The following is a 23,192-nucleotide window of genomic DNA, read 5'->3' as shown; positions in this document are numbered from 1 at the left end:
AGCTTCAGTAAGGTCTTCCCCACCAAAGGTATGGGAGGATAAGCATACAGGAGGCCGGTCCCCCAATGGAGGAGAAAGGCATCCGACGCTAGCCTGCCGTGTGCCTGAAGTCTGGAACAGAACAGAGGCAGCTTGTGGTTGGTCTGAGAGGCGAAAAGGTCCACCGAGGGGGTGCCCCACGCTCGGAAGATCTTGCGTACCACTCTGGCATGGAGCGACCACTCGTGCGGTTGCATGACTCTGCTCAGTCTGTCGGCCAGACTGTTGTTTACGCCTGCCAGGTACGTGGCTTGGAGGAGCATGCCGAACCGACACGCCCAACGCCACATCCCGACGGCCTCCTGGCACAGGGGGCGAGATCCGGTGCCCCCCTGCTTGTTGACGTAATACATTGCAACCTGATTGTCTGTCCGAATTTGGATAATTTGACAGGACAGCCGATCTCTGAAAGCCTTCAGTGCGTTCCAGATCGCTCGGAGCTCCAGGAGGTTGATCTGCAGATCCTTTTCCTGGAGGGACCACAGACCCTGAGTGTGGAGCCCATCGACATGGGCTCCCCACCCCAGGCGAGATGCATCCGTCGTCAGCACTTTTGTGGGCTGCGGAATTTGGAATGGACGTCCCAGGGTCAAATTGGTCCGGATGGTCCACCAGAGCAGTGAAGTGCGGCAACTGGTGGAGAGGCGGATGACATCTTCTAGATTCCCGGTGGCTTGAAACCACTGGGAAGCTAGGGTCCATTGAGCAGATCTCATGTGAAGACGAGCCATGGGAGTCACATGAACTGTGGAGGCCATATGACCCAGAAGTCTCAACATCTGCCGAGCTGTGATCTGCTGAGACGCTCTGGTCTGCGAAGCCAGGGCCAAGAGATTGGTAGCCCTCGCTTCGGGAAGGTAGGCCTGAGCCGTCTGGGTATTCAGCAGCGCTCCTATGAATTCCAGAGACTGAGTAGGCTGGAGATGGGACTTTGGGTAATTGATCACAAACCCCAGCAGCTCCAGAAGTTGAATAGTGCACTGCATGGACCGGAGGGCTCCTGCCTCCGAGGTGCTCTTGACCAGCCAATCGTCGAGATATGGGAACACGTGCACTCCCAGCTTGCGTAGATACGCCGCCACCACCACGAGGCACTTTGTAAACACTCGTGGGGCAGAGGCGAGCCCAAAGGGCAGCACACAATACTGAAAGTGCCGTGCGCCCAGGCGGAATCTGAGATACTGTCTGTGAGCTGGCAGTATCGGGATGTGAGTGTATGCGTCCTTTAAATCCAGGGAACATAGCCAATCGTTTTTCTGAATCATTGGCAGAAGGGTGCCCAAGGAAAGCATCCTGAACTTTTCTTTGACCAGGAATTTGTTCAGGCCTCTCAGGTCTAGGATGGGACGCATCCCCCCTGTTTTCTTTTCCACAAGGAAGTACCTGGAATAGAATCCCTGCCCTTCCTGCCCGGGTGGTACGGGCTCGACCGCATTGGCGCTGAGAAGGGCGGAGAGTTCCTCTGCAAGTACCTGCTTGTGAAGGGAGCTGAAAGACTGAGCTCCCGGAGGACAATTTGGAGGCAGGGAGGCCAAATTCAGGGCGTATCCGCACCGCACTATTTGGAGAACCCACTGGTCGGAGGTTATGAGAGGCCACCTTTGGTGAAAAAATTTTAACCTCCCTCCGACCGGCAGATCGTCCGGTACGGACACTTGTAGGGCGGCTATGTTCCCGTGGATCCAGTCAAAAGCCCGTCCCCGGCTTTTGCTGTGGAGGCGCAGGGGGCTGCTTAGGCGCACGCTGTTGACGAGAACGAGCGCGCTGGGGCTGTCCCTGTGCCTGGCGAGGCCTTCGGGCCGGCTGGTTGTACCTACGCTTTGCAAAAGAATAGGGTGCAACCTGCCGTGCCCGGGAAAAACGCCCACCCGTGGGGGCGGGTGCTGAAGGCGCCCGGTGGGAGAGCTTGTCGAGAGCGGTTTCCCGCTGATGCAGTTGGTCCACCATCTGCTCGACCTTCTCACCGAAAATGTTATCCCCCCGGCAAGGGACGTCAGCCAGTCTCTGCTGGGTGCGGTTGTCCAGGTCAGAGGCACGCAGCCATGAGAGCCTGCGCATCACTATACCTTGGGCCGCAGCACGAGATGCCACGTCACAGGTGTCAAAAATCCCCCTGGACAGGAACTTTCTGCACGCCTTCAGCTGCCTGACCACCTCCTGATAAGGCCTGGACTGCTCCGGCGGGAGCTTATCGACCAGGTCCGCCAGCTGTTGCACATTGGTCCGCATGTGGATGCTCATATAGAGCAGGTAAGATTGGATGCGGGTCACGAGCATGGAGGATTGGTAGGCCTTCCTCCCAAATGAGTCCAGAGTGCGAGACTCCCGCCCCGGGGGCGCCGAGGCGGTATCCCTCGAACTCCGTGCCCTCTTGAGAGCAGAATCCACGACCGCTGAGTCATGGGGCAACTGGGGCCGCATGAGCTCTGGGTCAGAGTGGATCCTGTACTGGGACTCTGCTTTCTTGGGAATGGTGGGATTAGTTAGTGGTCGCACCCAGTTCCGGAGCAGCGTCTCCTTCAGGACATTGTGCAGCGGTACCGTGGAGGACTCTCTAGGTGGTGATGGATAGTCGAGGACCTCGAGCATCTCGGCCCTCGGCTCTTCCACAGAGACCACGGGAAAGGGAATGCTTATAGACATATCCCGCACAAAGGAGGCAAAGGAGAGACTCTCAGGAGGGTGAGAGCTTCCTCTCCGGTGACGGCGTGGGGTCCGAGGGAAGGCCCGTAGACTCCTCTGAGGAGAAATATCTCGGGTCCTCCTCTTCCCCCCACGAGTCCTCATCCTCGGTATCGGACATTAGCTCATGTAGCTGCGTCCGGTACCGGGCCCGGCTCGACGTCGAGGCACCGAGGTCTCGGTGTCGTCGAGCGGTGGACTCCCGCGCCGGCGGGGACGGAGCTCCCTCCATCGACGTCGACGGGGACTCCACCTGCGTGGCTGTCGAGACCGGCACCGCAAGCGGCGGCGGTGTCGACTGCCCCGGCGCCGGGCTAGAGCTCGCCGGCGCCACAGTCATCGGCGCCGAGGGCGCAAGCACCCCCGGCGCCGGCACAGCCTGGCGCATCAGCCCTTCCAGGATCCCCGGAAGGATGGCTCTGAGGCACTCGTCCAGGCCCGCTGCCGGGAAAGGCGGTGGGGCCGGTAAGGGTGTCGGTGCCGGAAGCTGCTGGGGGCCAGGAGACGGCACCGAGGTGCCGGAACCCCGACGCGTCGGTACCTCCACCACCGACGGAGATCTCTCCTCTCTGCGATGACGCTTCGGCGTCGACTCCTCTTCAGGGTGCACCGAGGGCTCCCGGTGACGGCGCTTCTTGTCTTTTTTCCGGTGCACGTCACCGGTGCCGGAGGGCATGGAGGAGGAGGAGGTCGATCCCCCTCGGTCTCGGGGTACCGGGTCCGACAGGGTTCGGTCCCGTGGCTCACGAGTTGAGGGAGTGACCGGGGCCGACTGCCCACGCGGTCTCTCTACCCCACTCTCGCCGGCGGACCGGCGGGCCGACGGGACCTGTTCTCCTGGGGTCGCTGCCATCGGTGCCGATGTCTCGGGCATCGATACCGGTACCGAAGAACCGGTCTTCGATACCGATGCCGTCGAGGTCGACGTCGAGGGGCCGGCGCAAGTTCCAAAAAGACGGTCCCGCAGAACTTGCCTCGCAACCTGAGTCCGTTTCCGGAGACCGAGACACAAAACGCACGACTTGAGATTGTGCTCCGGCCCGAGGCACTGGAGGCACCAAGCGTGGGGGTCGGTCTGCGAGATCGGCCGGCCGCAGCGACCACACTTTTTAAATCCACTCGGGACCTTCGAGGACATCGACGGAAAAATCGCGTCGGCGAAGTCAAAGTCGGCAATGGTGGCTAAAATCACACCACGAAAACTGAAACCGACCGAGCGGCCACTAGGCCGCAACGAGGCGTCCCCGCTAGAAAGCGAGGGAAAAGAAGGAGCGCGTGCTCCACACGCGCAAATTTCTTTTTTTTTTTTTTTTTTTTTTAATAAAAGAGAAAGAAGAAGAAGAAGAGGCCGAACAGGCCAAAAGCGACGATCCGCGTAAACGCGGTCGAAAAATCCGGCGGCTGAAACGAGAGAGAGGGGAAAACACAACTCTCTCAGTCGCGGAAAAAAGTAACTGGCGGGAGCGGTCGCGCACCGGGCGGGAAGACGGCCGCGCATGCGCGGTGGCGTGCCCTGCGTGTCGACCGTCCCGCGAAGCTTATTTCCGGTTGGTGGGGGCTGCCGCGGACGTCACCCAGTCGTGAGAACAAGCAGCCTGCTTGTCCTCGGAGAATAGGGTATACACAAAAAGCAGCAAATATGAGTTATCTTGTTGGGCAGACTGGATGGACCGTGCAGGTCTTTTTCTGCCGTCATCTACTATGTTACTATATTACTATGTTTTAGTCCATACTGTCAATACAGTCAGCAACCAGCAATCTTGCCTCATGAAGAACGGGCTGCAATTTATGGCTTTAACTGATATCTGCCACCGTGTAGTATTCTGCTTCACTCGGTTTTAACTGCCTGCTTTTAAATATAAGAAATGTGGCTTGCATTAAAGAGTTGTAATGCACAGTGAGAGGCTGACTACGATATGACTATTCTACTGAAGCAGCTCACGTAATCACCAAAGTACACAGAGCAGGAAGAGTTCATCACTATGAAAGTCCTTCATTTATAATAGATGCTGAGGGCAGTTAAAAAAAACAAAACCTCCAAACAAAGAATCCCAGGTGAGACATGGCTCCAGTTGTGGCTGTATTATAAACCTAAAATATCCTGGTCTCCGTATTTCAGCAGTGCTTTAGTACAGACTGAAGAACATATCATTATATTCTTTATTATGAATCCTGAATACAGGGCTGCTCTTGATGGTTATGATATCTAGGCCGCACAAATTATAGGCCTTCAAACAGATTTATTCAAAATAAAAGATTTTAGTTATGCTCCAGTTACAGCCAGTGACACAATGGTTTCTGCTTTACTCAGCTTATCAGTAAATACTTGACCTACTTTACTGAAACATGTTTGGAAAACTAATTTCTCAAAAGTCCCTACATCTAATCACTTGGATAACTTAAGGGGGTCTTTTACAAAGCATTGGTAAGCCCAATGCGGGCTTACCGAACGCTAAACTGGAACTTCCACCGGGCCCAACTCGGCCGCCGGCATGCACCATTTCTGGGGGGGGGGGGGGGGGGGGGAGAAGAAAACCCCTGGAAATGGCTTGCGTGATGCAACCCAGCAGTAATCGGACATAGCTGCTGGGTTACCATGGAGCCCTTATTTATTGCCACCTCAATGGGTGGCAGTAACCACACTGCCATGCAGTAAGAGTTCTCTTACCACATGGCCATGTTGTCTGGAGGCTTTTTACCCGCTGTGGTAAAAAGGGCCATGGAGTGCAGGAAAAACAGCCCCAGCCGCTACCACAAGGCCCTTTTCCCGCAGCTTGGTAAAAGGACCCCTAAGAAAGGTATTAATCCGCAAACAAAATCTTTTCTGGAGATGGGAAGGGGGTAGAACTAGAGGAGATGAAATGAGGTTGAAGGGGGGTAGACTCAAGAAAAATGTCAGGAAGTATTTTTTCACTGAGAGAGCGGTGGATACTTGGAATGCCCTCCCGCGGAGGTGGCGGCGGCGATGAAACGGTAACGGAATTAAAAAATGCGTGGGATAAACATAAGGAATCCTGTTTAGAAGGAATGGATCCTCAGAAGCTTAGCGGAGATTGGGTGGCAGCACCGGTGGTTGGGAGGCGGGGCAAGTACTAAGAAGACTTCTACGGTCTATGCCCTGAAAATGGCAAGGATAAATCAAGGTCAGGTATACATATAAAGTAGCACATATGAGTTGGGCAGACTGGATGGACCATACAGGTCTTTATCTGCCGTCATCTACTATGTTACTATCCAGCTTATTTTCGAAAGTGATAGCCGGCTATCTTCCGACACAAATCGGGAGATGGCCGGCCATCTCCTAAAACTGGCCAAATTGGTATAATCGAAAGCCGATTTTTGGACACACTCGCCGGCATTCCGTCGCGGAGGCGGCTAAACTTCAAGGGGGCGTGTCGGCAGGGTAGTGAAGGCGGGATGTGGGCGTGCTTACGAGATGGCCGGCTTCAGCTGATAATGGAAAAAGAAAACCGGTGATGACGAGCATTTGGCCGGTTTTACTTGGTCTATTTATTTTCACGACCAAGTCTCAAAAAGATGCCCAAACTGACCAGATGACCACCGGAAGGAATCGGGGATGACCTCCCCATACTCCTCCAGTGGTCACCAACCCCCTCCCACCCAAAAAAACCTTTAAAACATTTCCTACTTAGGAGGGGAAGCCAGTCGGCCAGCTCGTAAAAAAAAAAAAAAAAAGGGATCTTGCTGATCAGTTATGTTATGACTTACTTGTTCTGGAGTGCTGTATTTTGTGATACTGTTTTGAGAAATGTTCAAGAAAGACTTCATACAAATTAAAAAAGTCCCTGCTGTTCATTTTCCCTTGATGGCCGTCCCTGACGTGCACTTCCCTTAATAGCCGTCTTTCTCTTGATGGCCCTCTTTCTCTCCGAAAGTGCACTTCTCTTAATGGCCGGCTTTCTCCCCAAACAGGGAAATCAAAACAGTTTTTGCTCACAGTTTTTTTAGTGGTAACAGTGGGATTCGAACCAACCACCTCTGCATTACAAGGGCCATGATGTAACCACTTGGCCACAGCTCCACTTACTTGGCTGTCCCTCCCTTTTGATTATACCCCTTCAGGTCTCTCTCAGCCAATCACACTGTTACTACAAAAAAAGCAGTGTGCAAAAACTTTTGATTTCCCTGTTCAGGGAGAAAGACGGCCATTAAGAGAAGTGCGGCCATCAAGAGAAAGACGGCTATTAAGGGAAGCGCACGTCAGGGACGGCCATCAAGGGAAAATGAACGGCAGGGATTTTTTAAAATTTGTATGAAGTCTTTCTTGAACATTTCTCAAAATAGTATCACAAATACAGCACTCCAGAACAAGTAAGTCATAACATAACTGATCAGCAAGATCTAAACATCCAGAAGTACCAGTGCACTACGAATGCTGGCCCCTCCCACGGCCAAATGCCTTGGATTTGGCCGGGTTGAGATGGCCGGTTCCAGTTTCCATTATCGCTGAAAAACAAAGTCGGCCATCTCAACCCGGCGATCTGTGGCATTTGGCCGGCCCCAACCGTATTATCGAAACAAAAGTTGGCCGGCCATCTTTTTCAATAATACGGTTCCGGCCAGCTGTTGCGGCGGCGCCAAAATAGATCGCCGGCGATCAATTTTGCCGGCGCCGTTCGATAATGCCCCTCTATGTTTCTTGAAAGGCACTATGCTCTTGACAATTTGTTTGGTTTTGCTTCTAGGGGTAGATTAAAGAAGTGTGTTACCACATGGGTGTATGTTAATGCACCTTAATACATTATTAGCATCTAGGTTCTATGCATAAAATAGGACCTCAAGTAATAATACCCAATAAAACGGCAGCACACTTTAGTAATCAAGGCCTCAGATTGTCTTCTATTTTCCCCTCAGGATATCTTATTTTCTTCACTGTCATTTTCTGAAATGTCCTAAAACCGTGCAGTTTTAATAGTGCTCTAATATTTTTACAATTGACATTACTGACAAAGTGCAGCTGTCTTCTTGGAATCTCAAATGATTTGCAGGTTCATTTCTTGCCTAGAGGAAAACGGTTCTATGAGGAATATAAAACATTAAACAGGGTCAGTCCCTGAGCGGCCCTTTTACTAAGGTGCGGGAGGGGGTATTGATGTAGGCTGGGGAGGGAGGGAAAGAAGGGAACATTGGCGGGTGGGGGGTGGGGGGGGGCTGAGGGAGCTCTAAGCTTAAGTTAAAAAAAAAAGAAATTAAAATTTTTTTTTTTTAACTCACATTTATCACATAAATGTAAGGAAAAACAGAAATTAATATAAAGGAAAAAGAAAACATTTTCTCTCATCAATATATATTATATAATTGTCCATAACTGGGAGATCCAAGATCAGGAAAACAACCTCAAAGAAAATAAGAAAAACTCAAAATGTTAATCTTACAATTCACGTTTTCTGAGGGAGGAAGGTAATCGGTTAATTGCAGCCGGTACAGTGGTAACTAAAGGAAGTTGCTGCAGAGGATTCTTCATCTGTTCTTTCAACTCCACAAACTCTTGTAATTTCTTAGGTTCAACAACGACAACAAAAAAATTGAGCTGTCCTAAATGAAGCCGCTTAGCTATGTGGTGGCTGGCACTGAATATTAACGGAACCCACATAACCTGGGGCTCCTTCCTAGTGCTGCCCCTGACCTGCCAACTTTTGGATTGGGCGGTCTCAGGGAATATTCAGTGGCACTGTCTGGTTAACTGTCGCTGAATATCCCCAGTTAGGCGGCAGGTACCTATTTAAGCGGGCAGGAGAGGCTCCTGCCTGCTTAAATCGTTTTGAATATTGGCCTAAATATTTTTATTGAAAACCTCTTAATAAAATCTACAATGCGATAATACCTTATATTAAATGACTAGTAAAAAAACCCCGTTTCTGATGCAAATGAACGGGGGCTAGCAAGGTTTTCTTCAGAGTGTGCATGTGGGAGTGTGTGTGTCCCTGCCCTCTGCCCTCTCTCCCTCCCCCTCCCCCCCCTCCGAGTCCAGTCCTTCAGTGTTGTTTCCTGCTGTTCTGTGTTTTTGTTACAGAGAGAGTGAGGGCATCTCTCTCCCCTCCCCCCTCTGAGTCCTTCACAGTTTCCTGGGATTTCCTGCTGTGCTGTTTTCCTTCACTCATGGGGAAACCGGATATCTCTGGCGCTTCACACTTCCGGCTGGAGGCTTCAGTGGTGCCTTTTATAATATAGATTTGCTCAATAAATCATCAGACATGAAGCTTCAAATCAATTTATCATCACAAATTGGAAGTTGCTGCTGTCATCTAAATAACAGGCTACAGATTTGTATTTATGGTGTTTTGTCACAGTGCAATTTTTCATGATGGCTTTGGACAGTTTTACTAAACTTGAATTAGAATAGTATGTTTTTTAGATGCAGCAAAATTGATATGAAGCTTCATGTGTGAAGATAAAACGCTTGTTGAGTGCAGTGGCATTGCTACAGGAGGCCACGGGGGCCTGGGCCTCCCAATTGGCTCTGACTGCAGGGGCGTATCTGAAAGTCGGCGGTAGCGGGGGCCGAAGCCAGAGTGAGGGGGCACATTATAGCCCCCCCCAGCCGCCGCCGCCATTTCCGACCCCCCCCCTGCCGCCGTGGGTACCTTTGCTGGTGGGGGACCCCAACCCCCACCAGCCGAGGTCCGCTTCCTCCTGCCGCTGCGAGATTTTTTAAGTTCTTCATCGGGATTCGTCCTCCGTCACTCTGTGCTGCTGTTCAAAGAAGCTGCTAGCTGAATAAATGCAGTTTCGGACTGAGTCTGACGTCGCTGCTGCACGTTGTACGTGCAGGACGTCAGACTCATGTACAACGTGCAGCAGCGACGTCAGACTCAGTCCGAAACTGCATTCAGCTAGCAGCTTCTTTGAACAGCAGCACAGAGTGACTGAGGACGAATCCCGATGAACTTAAAAAACCTCGCAGCGGCAGGAGGAAGCGGACCTCGGCTGGTGGGGGTTGGGGTCCCCCGCCAGCAAAGGTACCCACGGCAGCAGTAGGGGGGTCCAGGGCGAAATCTGCGGGGACCCAGGCCCCTGTGGCCCCACGCAGATACGCCCCTGGCTCTGAGGCCCCCGGTTTGGCTAGCTGGGGGTCCCTACCTCCACCAGCTGAATCCTTTATCCCGCGCTGGTCTCGCCACATTGCCTACCCTGCTCTTCTCAGTCGAGCTGCGCATGCTCGTTTTAGGTGAAAATGAGCATGCGTGAAAACGAGCATGCATGGTGCAACTGAGAAAAGAGCAGGTCGGGCAATGTGAGACCAGCGCGGGACAAACACTTCAGCTGGTGGGGGTGGGGGCCCCTGCCAGCCCAGGTACCATCGTGCAGCGGCGGCGGGGAGGCAGGCTAAAATGTGCCCCCCCCCACACACATTTGGGGTTTGGCCCCCTCTCCCGTCAAGGTCTGGCTACACCCCTGGTGAGTGAGTAATATGCTGTATCATTTACTACATTTTAGATTTTGTTAAGAGATTTTCAATAAAAAAATATTATATTTAAATTACTAAAACCACCTACAATAATTTTCACCTTTAGAGTTATATAACATTACCACTTTATTAGTAGATTGTGAACCTGGTTTAATTTATATACAATGAATATGCATGAGAGAGATCTGCATACAATAGATGTAGTAGGCATGTAAATCTTTCTCACACATATTAGCGATATTCTGAAAAGCTGGTTTGTTTACAGCCCTCGGGGACTGAACTTAAAGCCTGATCTTAGGGCTAGATTTACTAACCTGCATTAATACATGTTCATGTGAATTGATCACGTGTTTATCAGTGGTGCTAGTATTCTAAATATTTACATGCACAAGGGACATGTAAACGAGGGGGCTTAGATTATAGACTTGCCTTTCATGGGGGTAAAAATATGGGCATGTAATCTAAATCTGCATAAGTTTGTCCAAACACAATGGAGGTGTATCTGGGGATGGGGTAGGTAAGGAGTTATTGTTTACATGAATATACTTAATACATTGTGCATTAATGCCTGTAAAATAAGCCAGGAAATATGTGTATACTACATAGCAGTTGTGGTTGTGTATATCTACTTTCGATGGGGCAACAATGAAAGGAAAAGCATGCATAAAATGTTCCACTGAAAATGAATGTAACCTTTTGTGCACACTTGTCACAAACGTATATCCATTATAAAGATACCTTAGTTGACTCAACATCTTGTTTCTTTGAAATTCCAATATAGGTTCATTTATTGGTAGAAAATATGTTCCCTAAATTAGAGAGTGAATCTAATTTTCCTTTCCTTCTTTCTTTAGTGTGTATTCCCATCTTGGAATGGATTCACTAATTTCCAAAACATCATTTAAGACTGCTCAGTCTTATGAATTTGTAGGAGTCACCAGCCAAATACTCAGGGGTCCTTTCATTAAGCTGCTGTTAAAAAGTGGCCTGCGGTCCTGCCACCCACTGACCTAGCAGTAAGGGCTCATGCGCTACCTACTGGTAACCATATATATATTGCTTGTGCCAACTGCTGATTACCACTGGGAATTCCTTCGCGTGGTAGAAAATAGAAAATTATTTTCTACCGTGGATCGGCGCAATGCCAAACTCAGATTTACCACTGGGCACACACGCTAGCCCAGTGGCAGTGTCAATTTGGTGCGCACGTTAGCCCTGGGGGGGTGGGGGGTGTCTTGATGTTGGCTGGGAGGGGGAGGTAAAGAAGAGAACATTGGCAAGGGGGCATGAGGAGGTTTAAAAAAAAAAAAATTAAAAAAAGGTTATGCAGGCCAGCCGGGCCTGTATAACTGTCGGGCGCCCAGGCCGTCCCCAAAAATCCCTGATATTAAGTGAATATCACTGGCACTTATATTGGGGGATAAGTTAACTGGCGACGATCAGTGTTTAAAAAAAACACTGACTGCCACTGCTGATATCGGGGGGGGGGGGGGGGGGGGGGGGGGTGGGGGACTGTATTTAAAGGTAAAAATTATTGTAGGATGGTCTTAGTAATTTAGAGATGCATATTCAGTAGGGATATCCCTGAAAACCTGGTCTGCCTGCAGTCCCTCAAGGGCTAAACTTGGATAAGTCCGCCTTAGGGGTCTTTTACAAAGCGCAGTAAGCTCAATGCGGGCTTACCGATTGCTAAATCGGGACTACCGCCGGCCCAACACGGCCGCTGTCAGTAGTTCTGCCCTGAGCATGCGCAATTTTCGGGGGAAAAGAAACCCCCAGAAATGGCTTGCGCGGCGGTCAGCTGACAGTAATCTGGCATCGCCACGTGCTACCCGGTTACCGCTGGGTTACCCTGGGAACCCTTATTGCCACCTGAATGGGTGGCGGTAAGGGCTCCCAGCTGCATGGCCAGGCGCTAGTGTTCTCTTACCGCATGGCCATGTTTGTCTGGGAGCTTTTTACCTGTTGCGGTAAAAAGGCCCCTGGCGTGCAGGAAAAACGGCCCCCGCCACTAGCGCAGGGCCCTTCTTCCTTAGATCGTAAGCTGTCTATGATCAGGAAATAGTTACTGTAACTGAATTTAACTTGCCTTGTGCTACTGCTAAAAGGTGTGAACTAAATCCAAAAATATTATAAAGCCCAGACTACAACCAGTTTTTCTGGCATTAGACACATGCACTTTTTAAAGAATAACAAGCCTGGAAAATAGAAAGTAAAGCATTTACCACCAATGGCATACTTGCACAGCTCCCTCCATTCTGGCAAGGGTTCCTCTCACATTGCGTCAGGATACAAAACGCAGCCCAGTTTTAATTCAGTCAAGCCAACCACTTCTGCAAAGCTGCTCCGCTTGTTTTGAAGTGGTAGCTCATTGTTATTCAGTACAACCGAATCCAAACATCCCTGGAAGCCACCCAAGATCTGTGTCGTCCTTTTGTCAGTCAGGCTTCGGACATTCTCCACTTGCACCTGAGCTCCAAAATAAACAGAGCTATCTGTGCTTAGGGTCTGGAAGTACAGGGGGGCCTTGCGGCGCTCAACGTAACTGTCATCCAGCGACAAGCTTGTGAAATTCCTGATTCAGTTCCAAGAAGACGGTGTGCCAATTTCCATCATTAACCGCTCTGCCAGAAATTCCCAAGATTCCAGGGCCACTTCTACAGTCTAACTGGAACCACAGCTTGCCGTCTACAATCTATGAAAATAAACACACAATAAATGCATAATTTAGTTATAACTCGAACAGGTGTTTTTGTGTGCATGCATTTAGTTATGTGTGCACATATGTATTTAAACACATTTATTCCACTTGTTTGCCTTGATAATCTTTCTTTGTACCCTTGTTTTGATTTACCACTTTACAGCACCACGTGCACTATTCTCACTGTGAAATCACTGAACCAGGACACTGTACCAGTGATTTCACAGTGAGAATACTGAAAGGTAACTTTAAACCATACAAGAACGTAAGACCTTTGAAGTCAGAATGATTGAATATTTAACACCCAACAGAAAGGACTTAACAAAGATCTGGGGTTCCTAGCCCATTATAAACCTAAAGCTGTATGTCTCTGTTGATCACCCCACCCCTCACCTATCCAAAACCATCCTGTTAGAATATCAATGATATGCTTTGATGTCCCCATGCTACCTCCTACCCACCCCCATCCTCCCACCCTGTCAGACTGTCATAGTAATGCTTGATAGTTTTCACTTATATACACTGTCAGCTAGCACATTTGCTTATTTCCGATCTGACGAAGAAGGGCAACCTTCGAAAGCTAATCAAGAAATGTATTATGTCCAATAAAAAGGTATCATCTTATTTTCTTTTCCATGTTTTATTTTGTTTGATTTCTATTGATAACCTTAAGAGTGGACTAACACGGCTACCACACTCCTCTACTTTAGCTCACGGTAGAATCAGCTGCGGGTAACGCTGAGGCGCCCATAGGAATATAATGAGTGTCTTGGCATTTACCGCCAGCTGATTTCTTCCACACGCTAAAGACCCCCTCAGTGAATAATGTCATTTTAAGGTTATTTATTTAATTTTCAGCACTTGACATAACCACAAGTGATCCCTGAGACACATGGTTACAATCTCTATCTGAAAACTGGATGTAGCCATTCAGCATGTTTACAATGAGATGTAAGCTCAAACAAATTCATAAAGTCAAAATGCCTGCTCATATTTCAGTCATCACACTGCCCTCTTTAATATGGTCAAACCTTCTTACAAGCCCAGTGTACTAATTTCATTCTTTGCACAATAAAAACATGGTTATAAATGGAAGGTAAATGTAAGAGTTGACCAGCTGGAAAAAAAAAGTACCATCTTTTTCACAGCTTCCCCCCTTCCCCTCCATGCCTTATCAGCAGCACCATACTTCAAGAGGTAGCAGTGCCTTCATAAATATATGCATGTTTTTCTCTAACTGAAGCAGCAGTAGCCTCTCTATCCCTAACACAGGTTGCTCTGACAAATCAGAACCGAGCATAGCAAGAAACACACAAGAAGCAAGGACAAGGAAGAGATGCTTATCAAACAATACAGACATCCTCAGCTTTCAATGCTCCTCAAATTGAAATATACACTACTGGAGAGACACAAGCTGGATGACGATAACATATCATTGATGAAAAGCCTACAGCTGAGTTTACATTTTCTGTAATTAGTTATCAAATGAAGAAAAATCCACAAATCGTGTCACACAACTATAGGACAAGAGATTTGTGATAATGATCTATGTCATGAAGAGGGGCACTCAGGTTCTGCTTGTTAAAATCAGCTCAGCAAAGATCAATAGTGACAGTACCAGTGATAGTATTTGCTGAACTTTTGTCTTTGGAAAGTTCTACCTCTTTCAGACTAGAGGGCTGGCTACCTTATTTGTGATTGACAGTGTGGGAGAAGACAGTCTTTGAAGGGAAACTTTGTTGGTATAAACACCAAGCTCAGTACAGGTAGCCTTCTCTTTGGTTATGATACCGGGCCACTGTACCAGTGCTGTAAGGGGAGAGGCTTGGCTCCTGCCTTCCACATTGAAATACATCTACTAAAAGGGAAGAGGGTCTCTGACATTTTCCTACTTTTGCTGCCTGAGAATTGCTTTGGTCCCAGTGTCTCTTTTTTGTTTTTTTCCTCTCTTTCCAGGGTGTCCTGTCCAGCACTGCCCCTTTGTGTCCGTGCCCCTATGCTCCTTTCATGTTCAGCATCTCTTCTCTGTGTCCCTATCCTTCCCATGTCTAGCCTCTCCCCTCTTTCTTCTTTCCCTGCTGTATCCCCTACCCCGAGACCAGCATTTCTCCCTCTTTCTCTCTTCCGTCACTCCTGCCTCCTACTCCCCACTTTTTGCCCAGCATCTCGCCCTCTGGCACCCTGAATCCTCCATGGTCTTGCATCTCTCTCTCCTTCTTTCTATTGGTCCAGCATCTGTCTCCCTCTCGCCCTCTGTTTTAGTCTGGGAGTCTCTCTCTCTATTTCTCAACCCTCCCCAAGGTCCAACATTTATTTTCCTCTCCTCCCCCCATGCAAGTCTGGCGGGGGGAACAGAAGAAGATGCTGGACCCGTGTGGGGAAAAGAAGGCAGAGGAAGGGAGAAAGTAGTACTGGACGCTGTGGGCGATTGATCGAGGAAGGCAGACTGTGAGGACAGAAATCAGAGAGCAGCAGGCGGCCCCTGCCACTGGACGACCTCGCTCAATGGTATCTACTCCCCTGCAAAGGAGGAAAAAAACTACTTGCCACACATACGTGCCCATGAACTTCTCTTTTGGATAGTACAGGATCCCAGAACATTAACAAAGATTCAGATAATATCCCTTTTGCATGACAATTCCTTTAGCTGTTTCATTACCTGCATCCCTGTAGATCAAAGTTCTACAGAAAGTTAATTAGTTGAGAAGCAGATATATCAATGCAATAGATCTATTTTATCTTCTGCAATTATTTTTACGTACTGCAACTAAAGGAGACTCTTTACAAAGCTGCAGTAACAAATGGTCTTAGAATGCCCTTATATACAGAAAAAAAGTGAGGATAAACCAAAGAGGAATACCCAAACCTTTATTAAGGATTTCAAGAAACGACCCGACACGGCCGTGTTTCGGCCCAAAGGCCTGCCTCAGGGGTCTTAATCAATCTCAGGTGTAGCAGTGTAAAGAAATACACCGATGAGAATTCATGCTCAATTATTAAGCAATTCAATCTGTTCTCCGTTTTGGTATTCCTCCTTGGCTTATCCTCACTTTTTTCCTATATCTCACGGTGCGTGAAGTGTTTTACTTCCTTTTTTTGTTGATCTTAGAATGCTCTTATGCAGGTTATCCCCGCACACTAATGCCATTTTTAATGTGGCTATAAACCCCCCCCCCCCCAATTTTCTATTTATTTCATTAATGCCCATGCGCTAATGTTGCCATCAGTGTACAGCCATTTTTAAAATTTACTGTGGGAGCACTTACTCTCTCCTGTTTTGTACTTAATAATGGCTCTCACATTATCCACGTGCTAACCAGTTAGAATGAGGTAATGCAGATGTGCTAACTGGTTGCCGAAGGAATACCCCCTCAAAAAAAAAAAAAAAAAAATTATTTTTTTTAAATTAGCGTGTGCACATCCCAAAACCGATGCATGACACTTTAGTACGTCCCGTGTTAGGCCATTTTCGCTCCATTGGGCACATGTTAGCACCTAATGCAGCTTAGTAAAAGGACCCCAAAAGTAGTAATGACAGTTATGCTCTTCAAAATAAGTTCCATCATCTTTGTAGATATTCAGCTCCTGGCCGGTTAAATCATGATGTCCAGGTGGGGAGCAGATAATCAGTGGCACTTAACCACGAAGTGCCACTGATATAGGCTTTGACTGCCGTGGCACTCTCCAGTTTCGTGTCGGGGAGGTCTAGGAGTGGAGTTGGAGCAGATCTGGACGTTTTCTAGCTACTTTTGTTGTTCAGGAAATAATTAAAAACATACACGTTACAAAAGGCATTTAAGGGGCCCTATTAATACAGCTTAACACACGTTAATGGAATTAGTGTGCACTAAATGCTAAGAAACCCATTTTATACCTATGGGCTTCTTAGCATTTACGGCACAATAATTCTGCTAGCATGCACCAGGCTTTAGTAAAAGGGCCCCCTTACTGAAACACTTGGAGGAGCATTTTCGATATGACATTTAAGTCCAACTTTGAACGTTTTGCTTAAAATGTCCAAAATTCAAGTGGGAAATATAGCCATTTTTTTAAAATGGCTATTTGCTAGATGATTTTGTGCTCTGTGTATTTATCTTTTTGGTCCATTTTCAAAAAAGATATGTCGAAGTGAAAAACGCCCAAAATGAAGCCACTGAGATGTAGAAGGAACCAGCGTTCTTAGTAGTCTGGCCACACAGACATCCCAGGAGAGCAATAGGGCACCCTAGGGGGCACTGCAGTGGACTTCAAATAAGTGCTCCCAGGTACACATCTCACTGATGCTCCCTTATCTTGTCTTCTTAGCCCCCCCCCCCAAAATCCACTACCCCCAACTGTACACCACTACAATAGCCCTTATGGGTGAAGGGGGCACCTATATGTGGGTACAATGGGTTTCTGGTGAGTTTTGGAGGGCTGACAGTTTCCACCACAAGTGTAACAGGTAGGGGGGGAGGTATGGGCCTGGGTCCACCTGTCTGCAGTGCACTGCACCCACCACTAGGCTACTCCAGGGACCTGCATGCTGCTCTAATGGACCTGAGTATGACATCTGAGGCTGGCATAGAGTCTGGTAAGTAATGTTTTAAATCACATTTTTAGGAGGTGGGAGAGGGTTAGTGACCGCTGGAGGAGTAAGGGAAGGTTATCTCTGAGGCCATCTGGTCATTTAGGCCACTTTTTGTGGCTTATAAAACAGGTGAAGACCAAAATGTCTAACTTATAGCCCTGGATGTTTTTGTTTTGTTCCACTATGGCAGAACGAACACCCAGATCCCACTCTTAATATGATCCCTTATGATTTGAAAGCATTTCTGAAGGACTTCATAGAAAAACGTTGGTTTTGAAAATACTACTTTGGATGTTTTTGTGAGAAAAATGTCCAAATACAGATTTATACCACTTTTTGGACGTTGTTCTCTTTTGAAAATGAGCACCTTGGTCACTGAGAAAGAATGTATAAATTGTGTTGTTGTTTTTTTAGGGTCCTGGGGTCTTTGTTTAAGGTTGTTCTATCAGTCATGTCTTGAGTTGTTTCATGTTTATAATGATATCTTAAATTGTGTATGCTCATTCTGTTATCTGCTAGCGCAGCTTATTAAAAGGACTCCTTAATTACTAATAGATCTATAAGATAAAGAAATGCACTGGCATGGATGATACCCTGATGGCATGATGCACATCAATATAGAAATAATTACATTTATTTATGTCTGTAAAAAGCTTATAGACCCTCTTCTTGGCTGAAAGCTATTCAAGATGGTTTATAATTTAAAAGCAATATACACCTACTCAAACAATAGTAGAATGCAAAGTCTTAAATGTTGACATCTGCAAATAAATAAGTTTTCAAAGCCTTCCAAAAGTCTTTAATAGAGGTGGGGGGGGGGGGGGGTAGTTATTAATATGGGCTATCGTTAAGATGGGTTATTTCACCACAAGTCATGCAATTTTAGCGCTGGATCTCATTACATAAAATGGGACCCTGTGCTAAAATAGCATGACGTGGTAAAATAATCTGTCATAATGACAGTCCTTGTTAATAACTTCTAAGTTCCTTAACTTATCGGGCAGTTTATTCCACCCTACCGCTAAACTTGACTAAAAGCCTTTTTGGTCCATAATTTGCTTTTTTATAAATAGTTTTATCTGGAATAGTCAATAGTTTCTTCTGGGCAGTATGCAAAATAAGTACATAAGTATTGCCATACTGGGAAAGACCAAAGGTCCATCGAGCCCAGCATCCTGTTTCCAACAGTGGCCAATCCAGGTCACAGATACCCGGCAAGATCCCCAAAATGTACAAAACACTTTATACTGCTTATCCCAGAAATGGATTTTCCCCAAGTCCATTTAATAACGGTCTATGGACTTTTCCTTTAGGAAGCCGTCCAAACCTTTTTTAAACTCCGCTAAGCTAACTGCCTTTACCACATTCTCTGGCAACGAATTCCAGAGTTTAATTACACGTTGAGTGAAGAAACATTTTCTCCGATTTGTTTTAAATTTACTACATTGTAGCTTCATCGCATGCCCCCTAGTCCTAGTATTTTTGGAAAGCGTGAACAGACGCTTCACATCTACCCGTTCAACTCTACTCATTATTTTATAGACGCTTTGGAACCTAAATTTAGACTAAATGATGTATTGGTGATATGTCCTGATTTTTCTGCTTTTTGTACCCTGTTTATTGTATATTTTATAGATGTTTTTATTGTAATCCACCTTGGATAAAGGAAGAAAACAAATAATAAATCTTATCTAACACTGGATATGGGCACCTAATAAAAATGGCACATTAAAATTTAAAATCTTAACAGTAAGCAGTAAAATCTCAAACATAGCACATTTATGCACAGGCAACGCATGTGAAATCAGACAAACGTAATGCATTTGTCCTCCTAGGACTCTTTGTATAAAATCTGTCCATTGTATTTTAAGCTACCTGCAATTTCCTTAATAATTTCCCAGGTAAGCCAACACATAAAGAATTGTAAAAATCCAAAGAACATAAAATAAGTAATTACCCCAGACTTTTGAATAAACCTTTATCTAAAAATGGCCTGAACTTTAACAATCTGCCTCTTAAATTAGATTTCATCTCCTGGAAAAATGCTGTTTATATTTTGGTGACTAAGGGGCCATTTTACTAAGGCGCTTAGGCACCCATGCATGTCCAACGTGCGTCAATTTGGAACTACCGCCTGGCTACCACGAGCCCCAGGCGGTAATTCCATTTTTATGCATGTACGATACGCGTGGCAAAATTTTTTTTTTAAATTTTCTACCACATGGCGCTAACCAGTCGGTAATCAGCAGTGTATGCAGGCTGACGATTACTGCCCGGTTAACATGTGAGACCTTACCAGCTAATGTCAATGGGGTGGCGGTAAGGTCTCAGGCCCAAAATGGATGTGCGCCAATATTTATTTTGCCGCATGTCCATTTTTGGCCCCCAAAAAGGCCTTTCTTGCAGGTGCGCTGAAAAATGGACCTGTGCACGTCCAATACACGCATCTACAACAGTGCAGGGCCATTTTTCAGTGCACCTTAGTAAAAGGATCCTTAAATTTTCTGTGCAGTGGAGTAAGAGGATATTTGTGGCATAACAGAAGTGACTGCTTAGGATATACCCCTGGCAGTAATTTTCTCTTACAGATTCTTCGTGGTCCATAATAAGAATGCTTACTTAGGACCAGGGGCGTATCTGGAATCCGGCGGTAGGGGGGGCCAGAGCCAGAGAGGGGGGGCACATTTTTGCCCCCCCCCCCCCCGCCGCCGCCTCTCTCCACCCCCTCCCCGCCGTCAACCCTCCCCCGCTGCTTACTTTTGCTGGCGGGGTCCGACCCGCAATCTCCATATTTCGGCTTCCTCCGTGGCCATGTGCTCCAGGAAGTAACGCTGCAGCGCTGATTCGTTGAATCTAGTTCGGCGTCTGACGTCATCAGCACTGCAGCGTTACTTCCTGGAAGCACATGGCCACGGAGGAAGCCGAAATATGGAGATTGCGGGTCGGACCCCGCCAGCAAAAGTAAGCAGCGGGGGAGGGTTGACGGCGGGGAGGGGGGCCAGGGTGAAATCTGCGGGGGCCCAGGCCCCTGTGGCCCCACGCAGATACGCCCCTGCTTAGGACCCTTCACAATTTGCATTACCTCCTCCGCTGATGTCCTTCACTGACTGTGGAACAGTAACACATTCCTCTGATTGATGGCACCTAACTATAATTACATTTTGATTTGTGGAGCTGGTGGAAAATGGTGACTGATAGATGTAATGAAAATTATATTGACTCTTTCCCCCTCCCCAGTGCAAAGTCTGAAACCTACTGATTTATGAATTACCTTAACTGCAGTTTCCACTGGATGGTAGGAGGCCTTAATGCTATTAGGCAGGGAACACTTTTCACATATTTATTCAATTTTCATACCAGAACAAACCATTATACAACCAGAAAACATAACCAATAGTGTGCACTGTTAACAGGAAGGTAATAAACGGAAATAATACAGAACAAAAAGAAAATGAATGATACCTTTTTATTGCACTAATACACTTTAGTCCAATAAAAAAGATATCATTTTTTCTTTTTTTGTTCTGTTTCATTTTTATTTACTACTTTTAAAAGTGCACTAACATGGCTACCATACCATACCATTTTATCCATGAACAAGCAGGGGCCGATATTCAGTCGGCACTAAGGCCGGATGTTCAATGCCAGACTGTTTCCAATGACCAGCATTGAATATCTGGTTTATTTTATGATGTAGACATTTGAATACTTGTGTCACGACCCTTACCTGGGCAGGGCCAGAACGCTGGGGGCCGGATGACGGCAGCTTCAGGTGGCGCTGCTGCGGCGGAGCCTCCACAGCAGCAGGACCAGGGTGCCGGTGACCGCGCGGCGGCAGCTTTGGCCAACGCTTCCGGGATGGCGCAGTGCATTCCTTCATGCCGTGGCCCTGCCTTCTCCTGCCAGCAGCGGCTCACCCTCCTCTCCGCGGTTTCTCTGTCTGCAGTTCCCACTGCCATGGCTCCTCCTATTGGCTCGCTTGAGAGCACTTCCGGTTCTGCCCTCCTGACGTCAGACACCGACAATATTTAGCTAGACTGGTTCCTCTCTCAGTGCTTCGGCTACAACTTCGGTTGCTCTCTGACTTCTCAATCTGCTCTTGCTTGCCGCCTGCCTGAACTTTCACCTGGACCTGGACACCGTCTCATGACTCCCACCTTCCTGAACCTTCACCTGGACACCCCCTTCTTACTGCCACCTGCCCAAACCTTCGCCTGGACCTGGAGGCAACCTTCTGACTGCTACCTGCCTGAACCTTCGCCTGGACCTGGACATCGCCTTCTGACTGCCGCCCATCTGAACCTTCCACTTGGATACCGCCTCCTGATTGCCGCCTGCCTGAACTCTTGCCAGAATCTTGACACAGCCCCTGTGAGTCCTCCTGACTCTGTTCCTCTCCGCCTTGTTCCAGCAGTTTCCTCTTCCCTGGCACCTGAACCCCAAATCCTGTCAGCCGCCTGCACCCAGGGGCTCAACTGCTGGGGAACGGCGGTCACCACAGGTGAAGCACCAGGATTGCCCGACAGCTACTCCTGGAACAGTGTCCTTTCCCTGTCTTGGGCATCTCTGCTTCAAGGACAGCACAGGGACTCACCACACCTAACATACTTGAAAGGTATTAATACAGAAACAAATATTTTCCAGAGAAGGGAAAATGGCAAAACTAGAGGACATGAATTGAGGTTGTGGGGTGGTAGACTCAGGAGTAATGTCAGAAAATTCTTTTTCACGGAGAGGGTGGTTGATGCCTGGAATGCCCTCCTGAGGCAGGTGGTGGAGAAAAAAATGGTGGAGGAGGCACGGGCTGCTAGGAATTCCCCAACAGGAAGAAGGGCTTTCATGTCTATCTGGAATTGTTACTTGCAAAGTATCTCCCATAAAGCAAGAAGTGCTGTATTGAATAGGTTTCAGAGTGTTTCCTAAGTTGGTACTGTTACATTAGGAGTTGTTCTGGGGTCTCTGCTTGGATAGGGGAGGGAGGATTAGGAATAATGGATGTTATCCTTTTAAAGATGACCTGGTTCGCTAGGGGTGCTGTAGAAGGGGGCCTATCCTGGACTTGGTCTTTGTTATTAGAATAGGTTAAATCAGAGGGAGGAGGTTGGAGAGGGGGGAATGGCGAGGGGAGTGGGGAGGGTGACAATTAAAATGTGTTGTAGGCTGTTTTATTTGTGTACTTAGTGTTTATATTGAGGCTCTATATAATAGGCATCTTATTGTGGTTTTCTTGTTAATAGAAACATGTTAAACTCATAGAAATGAGTTAACAGATAGAGGGGGGAAATCCCATGAAAAGTCAATTTTGATAATTATCCTTGCTCTTGATCGCTTTGATGTTTGATGTTGTTCATGGAATTTAACACGTGTGTTGTGTATGTCATGCCATCAATAAAAAACAGTTGAAACATAAAGATGACCTGGTGTTATAAGAGTCCAGATACCCGGGTCATCCCAGTTATATTTTTAAGATGATGGGTTATGGTAGGGTTGGGTAAGGGGGGTGATCCTGACTAAAACCGTTAAAACTAGAACGGAAAATAGGGTTGTGGGGAACGGTGGTAGTGAGAAGTTTTTCATAAAATGGGATCATATGTTACTCAGATTTTTGCTATAAGATGTTTTTGCTTATTATTCTCTTTCAATTGTAAGATGTTGGGTTCTTTTGATCCTGAATAAAAACCGATACACCTTAAAAACGGTGGAGGAATTCAAAAAGACATGGGATGAACACAGAGGATCTCTAATTAGAAAATAAATGGTACAAAAAACAA

General features: G+C 47.3%; 1 protein-coding gene across 1 annotated transcript in view; it reads right to left on the bottom strand.

Moving 5' to 3' along the window:
- The window catches only part of FAT3 (FAT atypical cadherin 3), a 739,365-nt gene that overhangs the window by 36,411 nt on the left and 679,762 nt on the right, over positions 1-23,192 (bottom strand). Inside the window, 4 exon segments of the mRNA XM_030200168.1 lie at positions 1,660-1,663; positions 12,379-12,429; positions 12,431-12,727; positions 12,729-12,845. Coding sequence (XP_030056028.1) covers positions 1,660-1,663; positions 12,379-12,429; positions 12,431-12,727; positions 12,729-12,845 — 469 coding nt within the window.

This window comes from Microcaecilia unicolor, chromosome 4 (genome assembly GCF_901765095.1).
Source record: "Microcaecilia unicolor chromosome 4, aMicUni1.1, whole genome shotgun sequence".
NCBI classification, from domain to species: Eukaryota; Metazoa; Chordata; class Amphibia; order Gymnophiona; family Siphonopidae; genus Microcaecilia; species Microcaecilia unicolor.
Note: the sequence above shows the minus strand (reverse complement) of the source record. Positions and strands in the feature narration are given on the sequence as shown.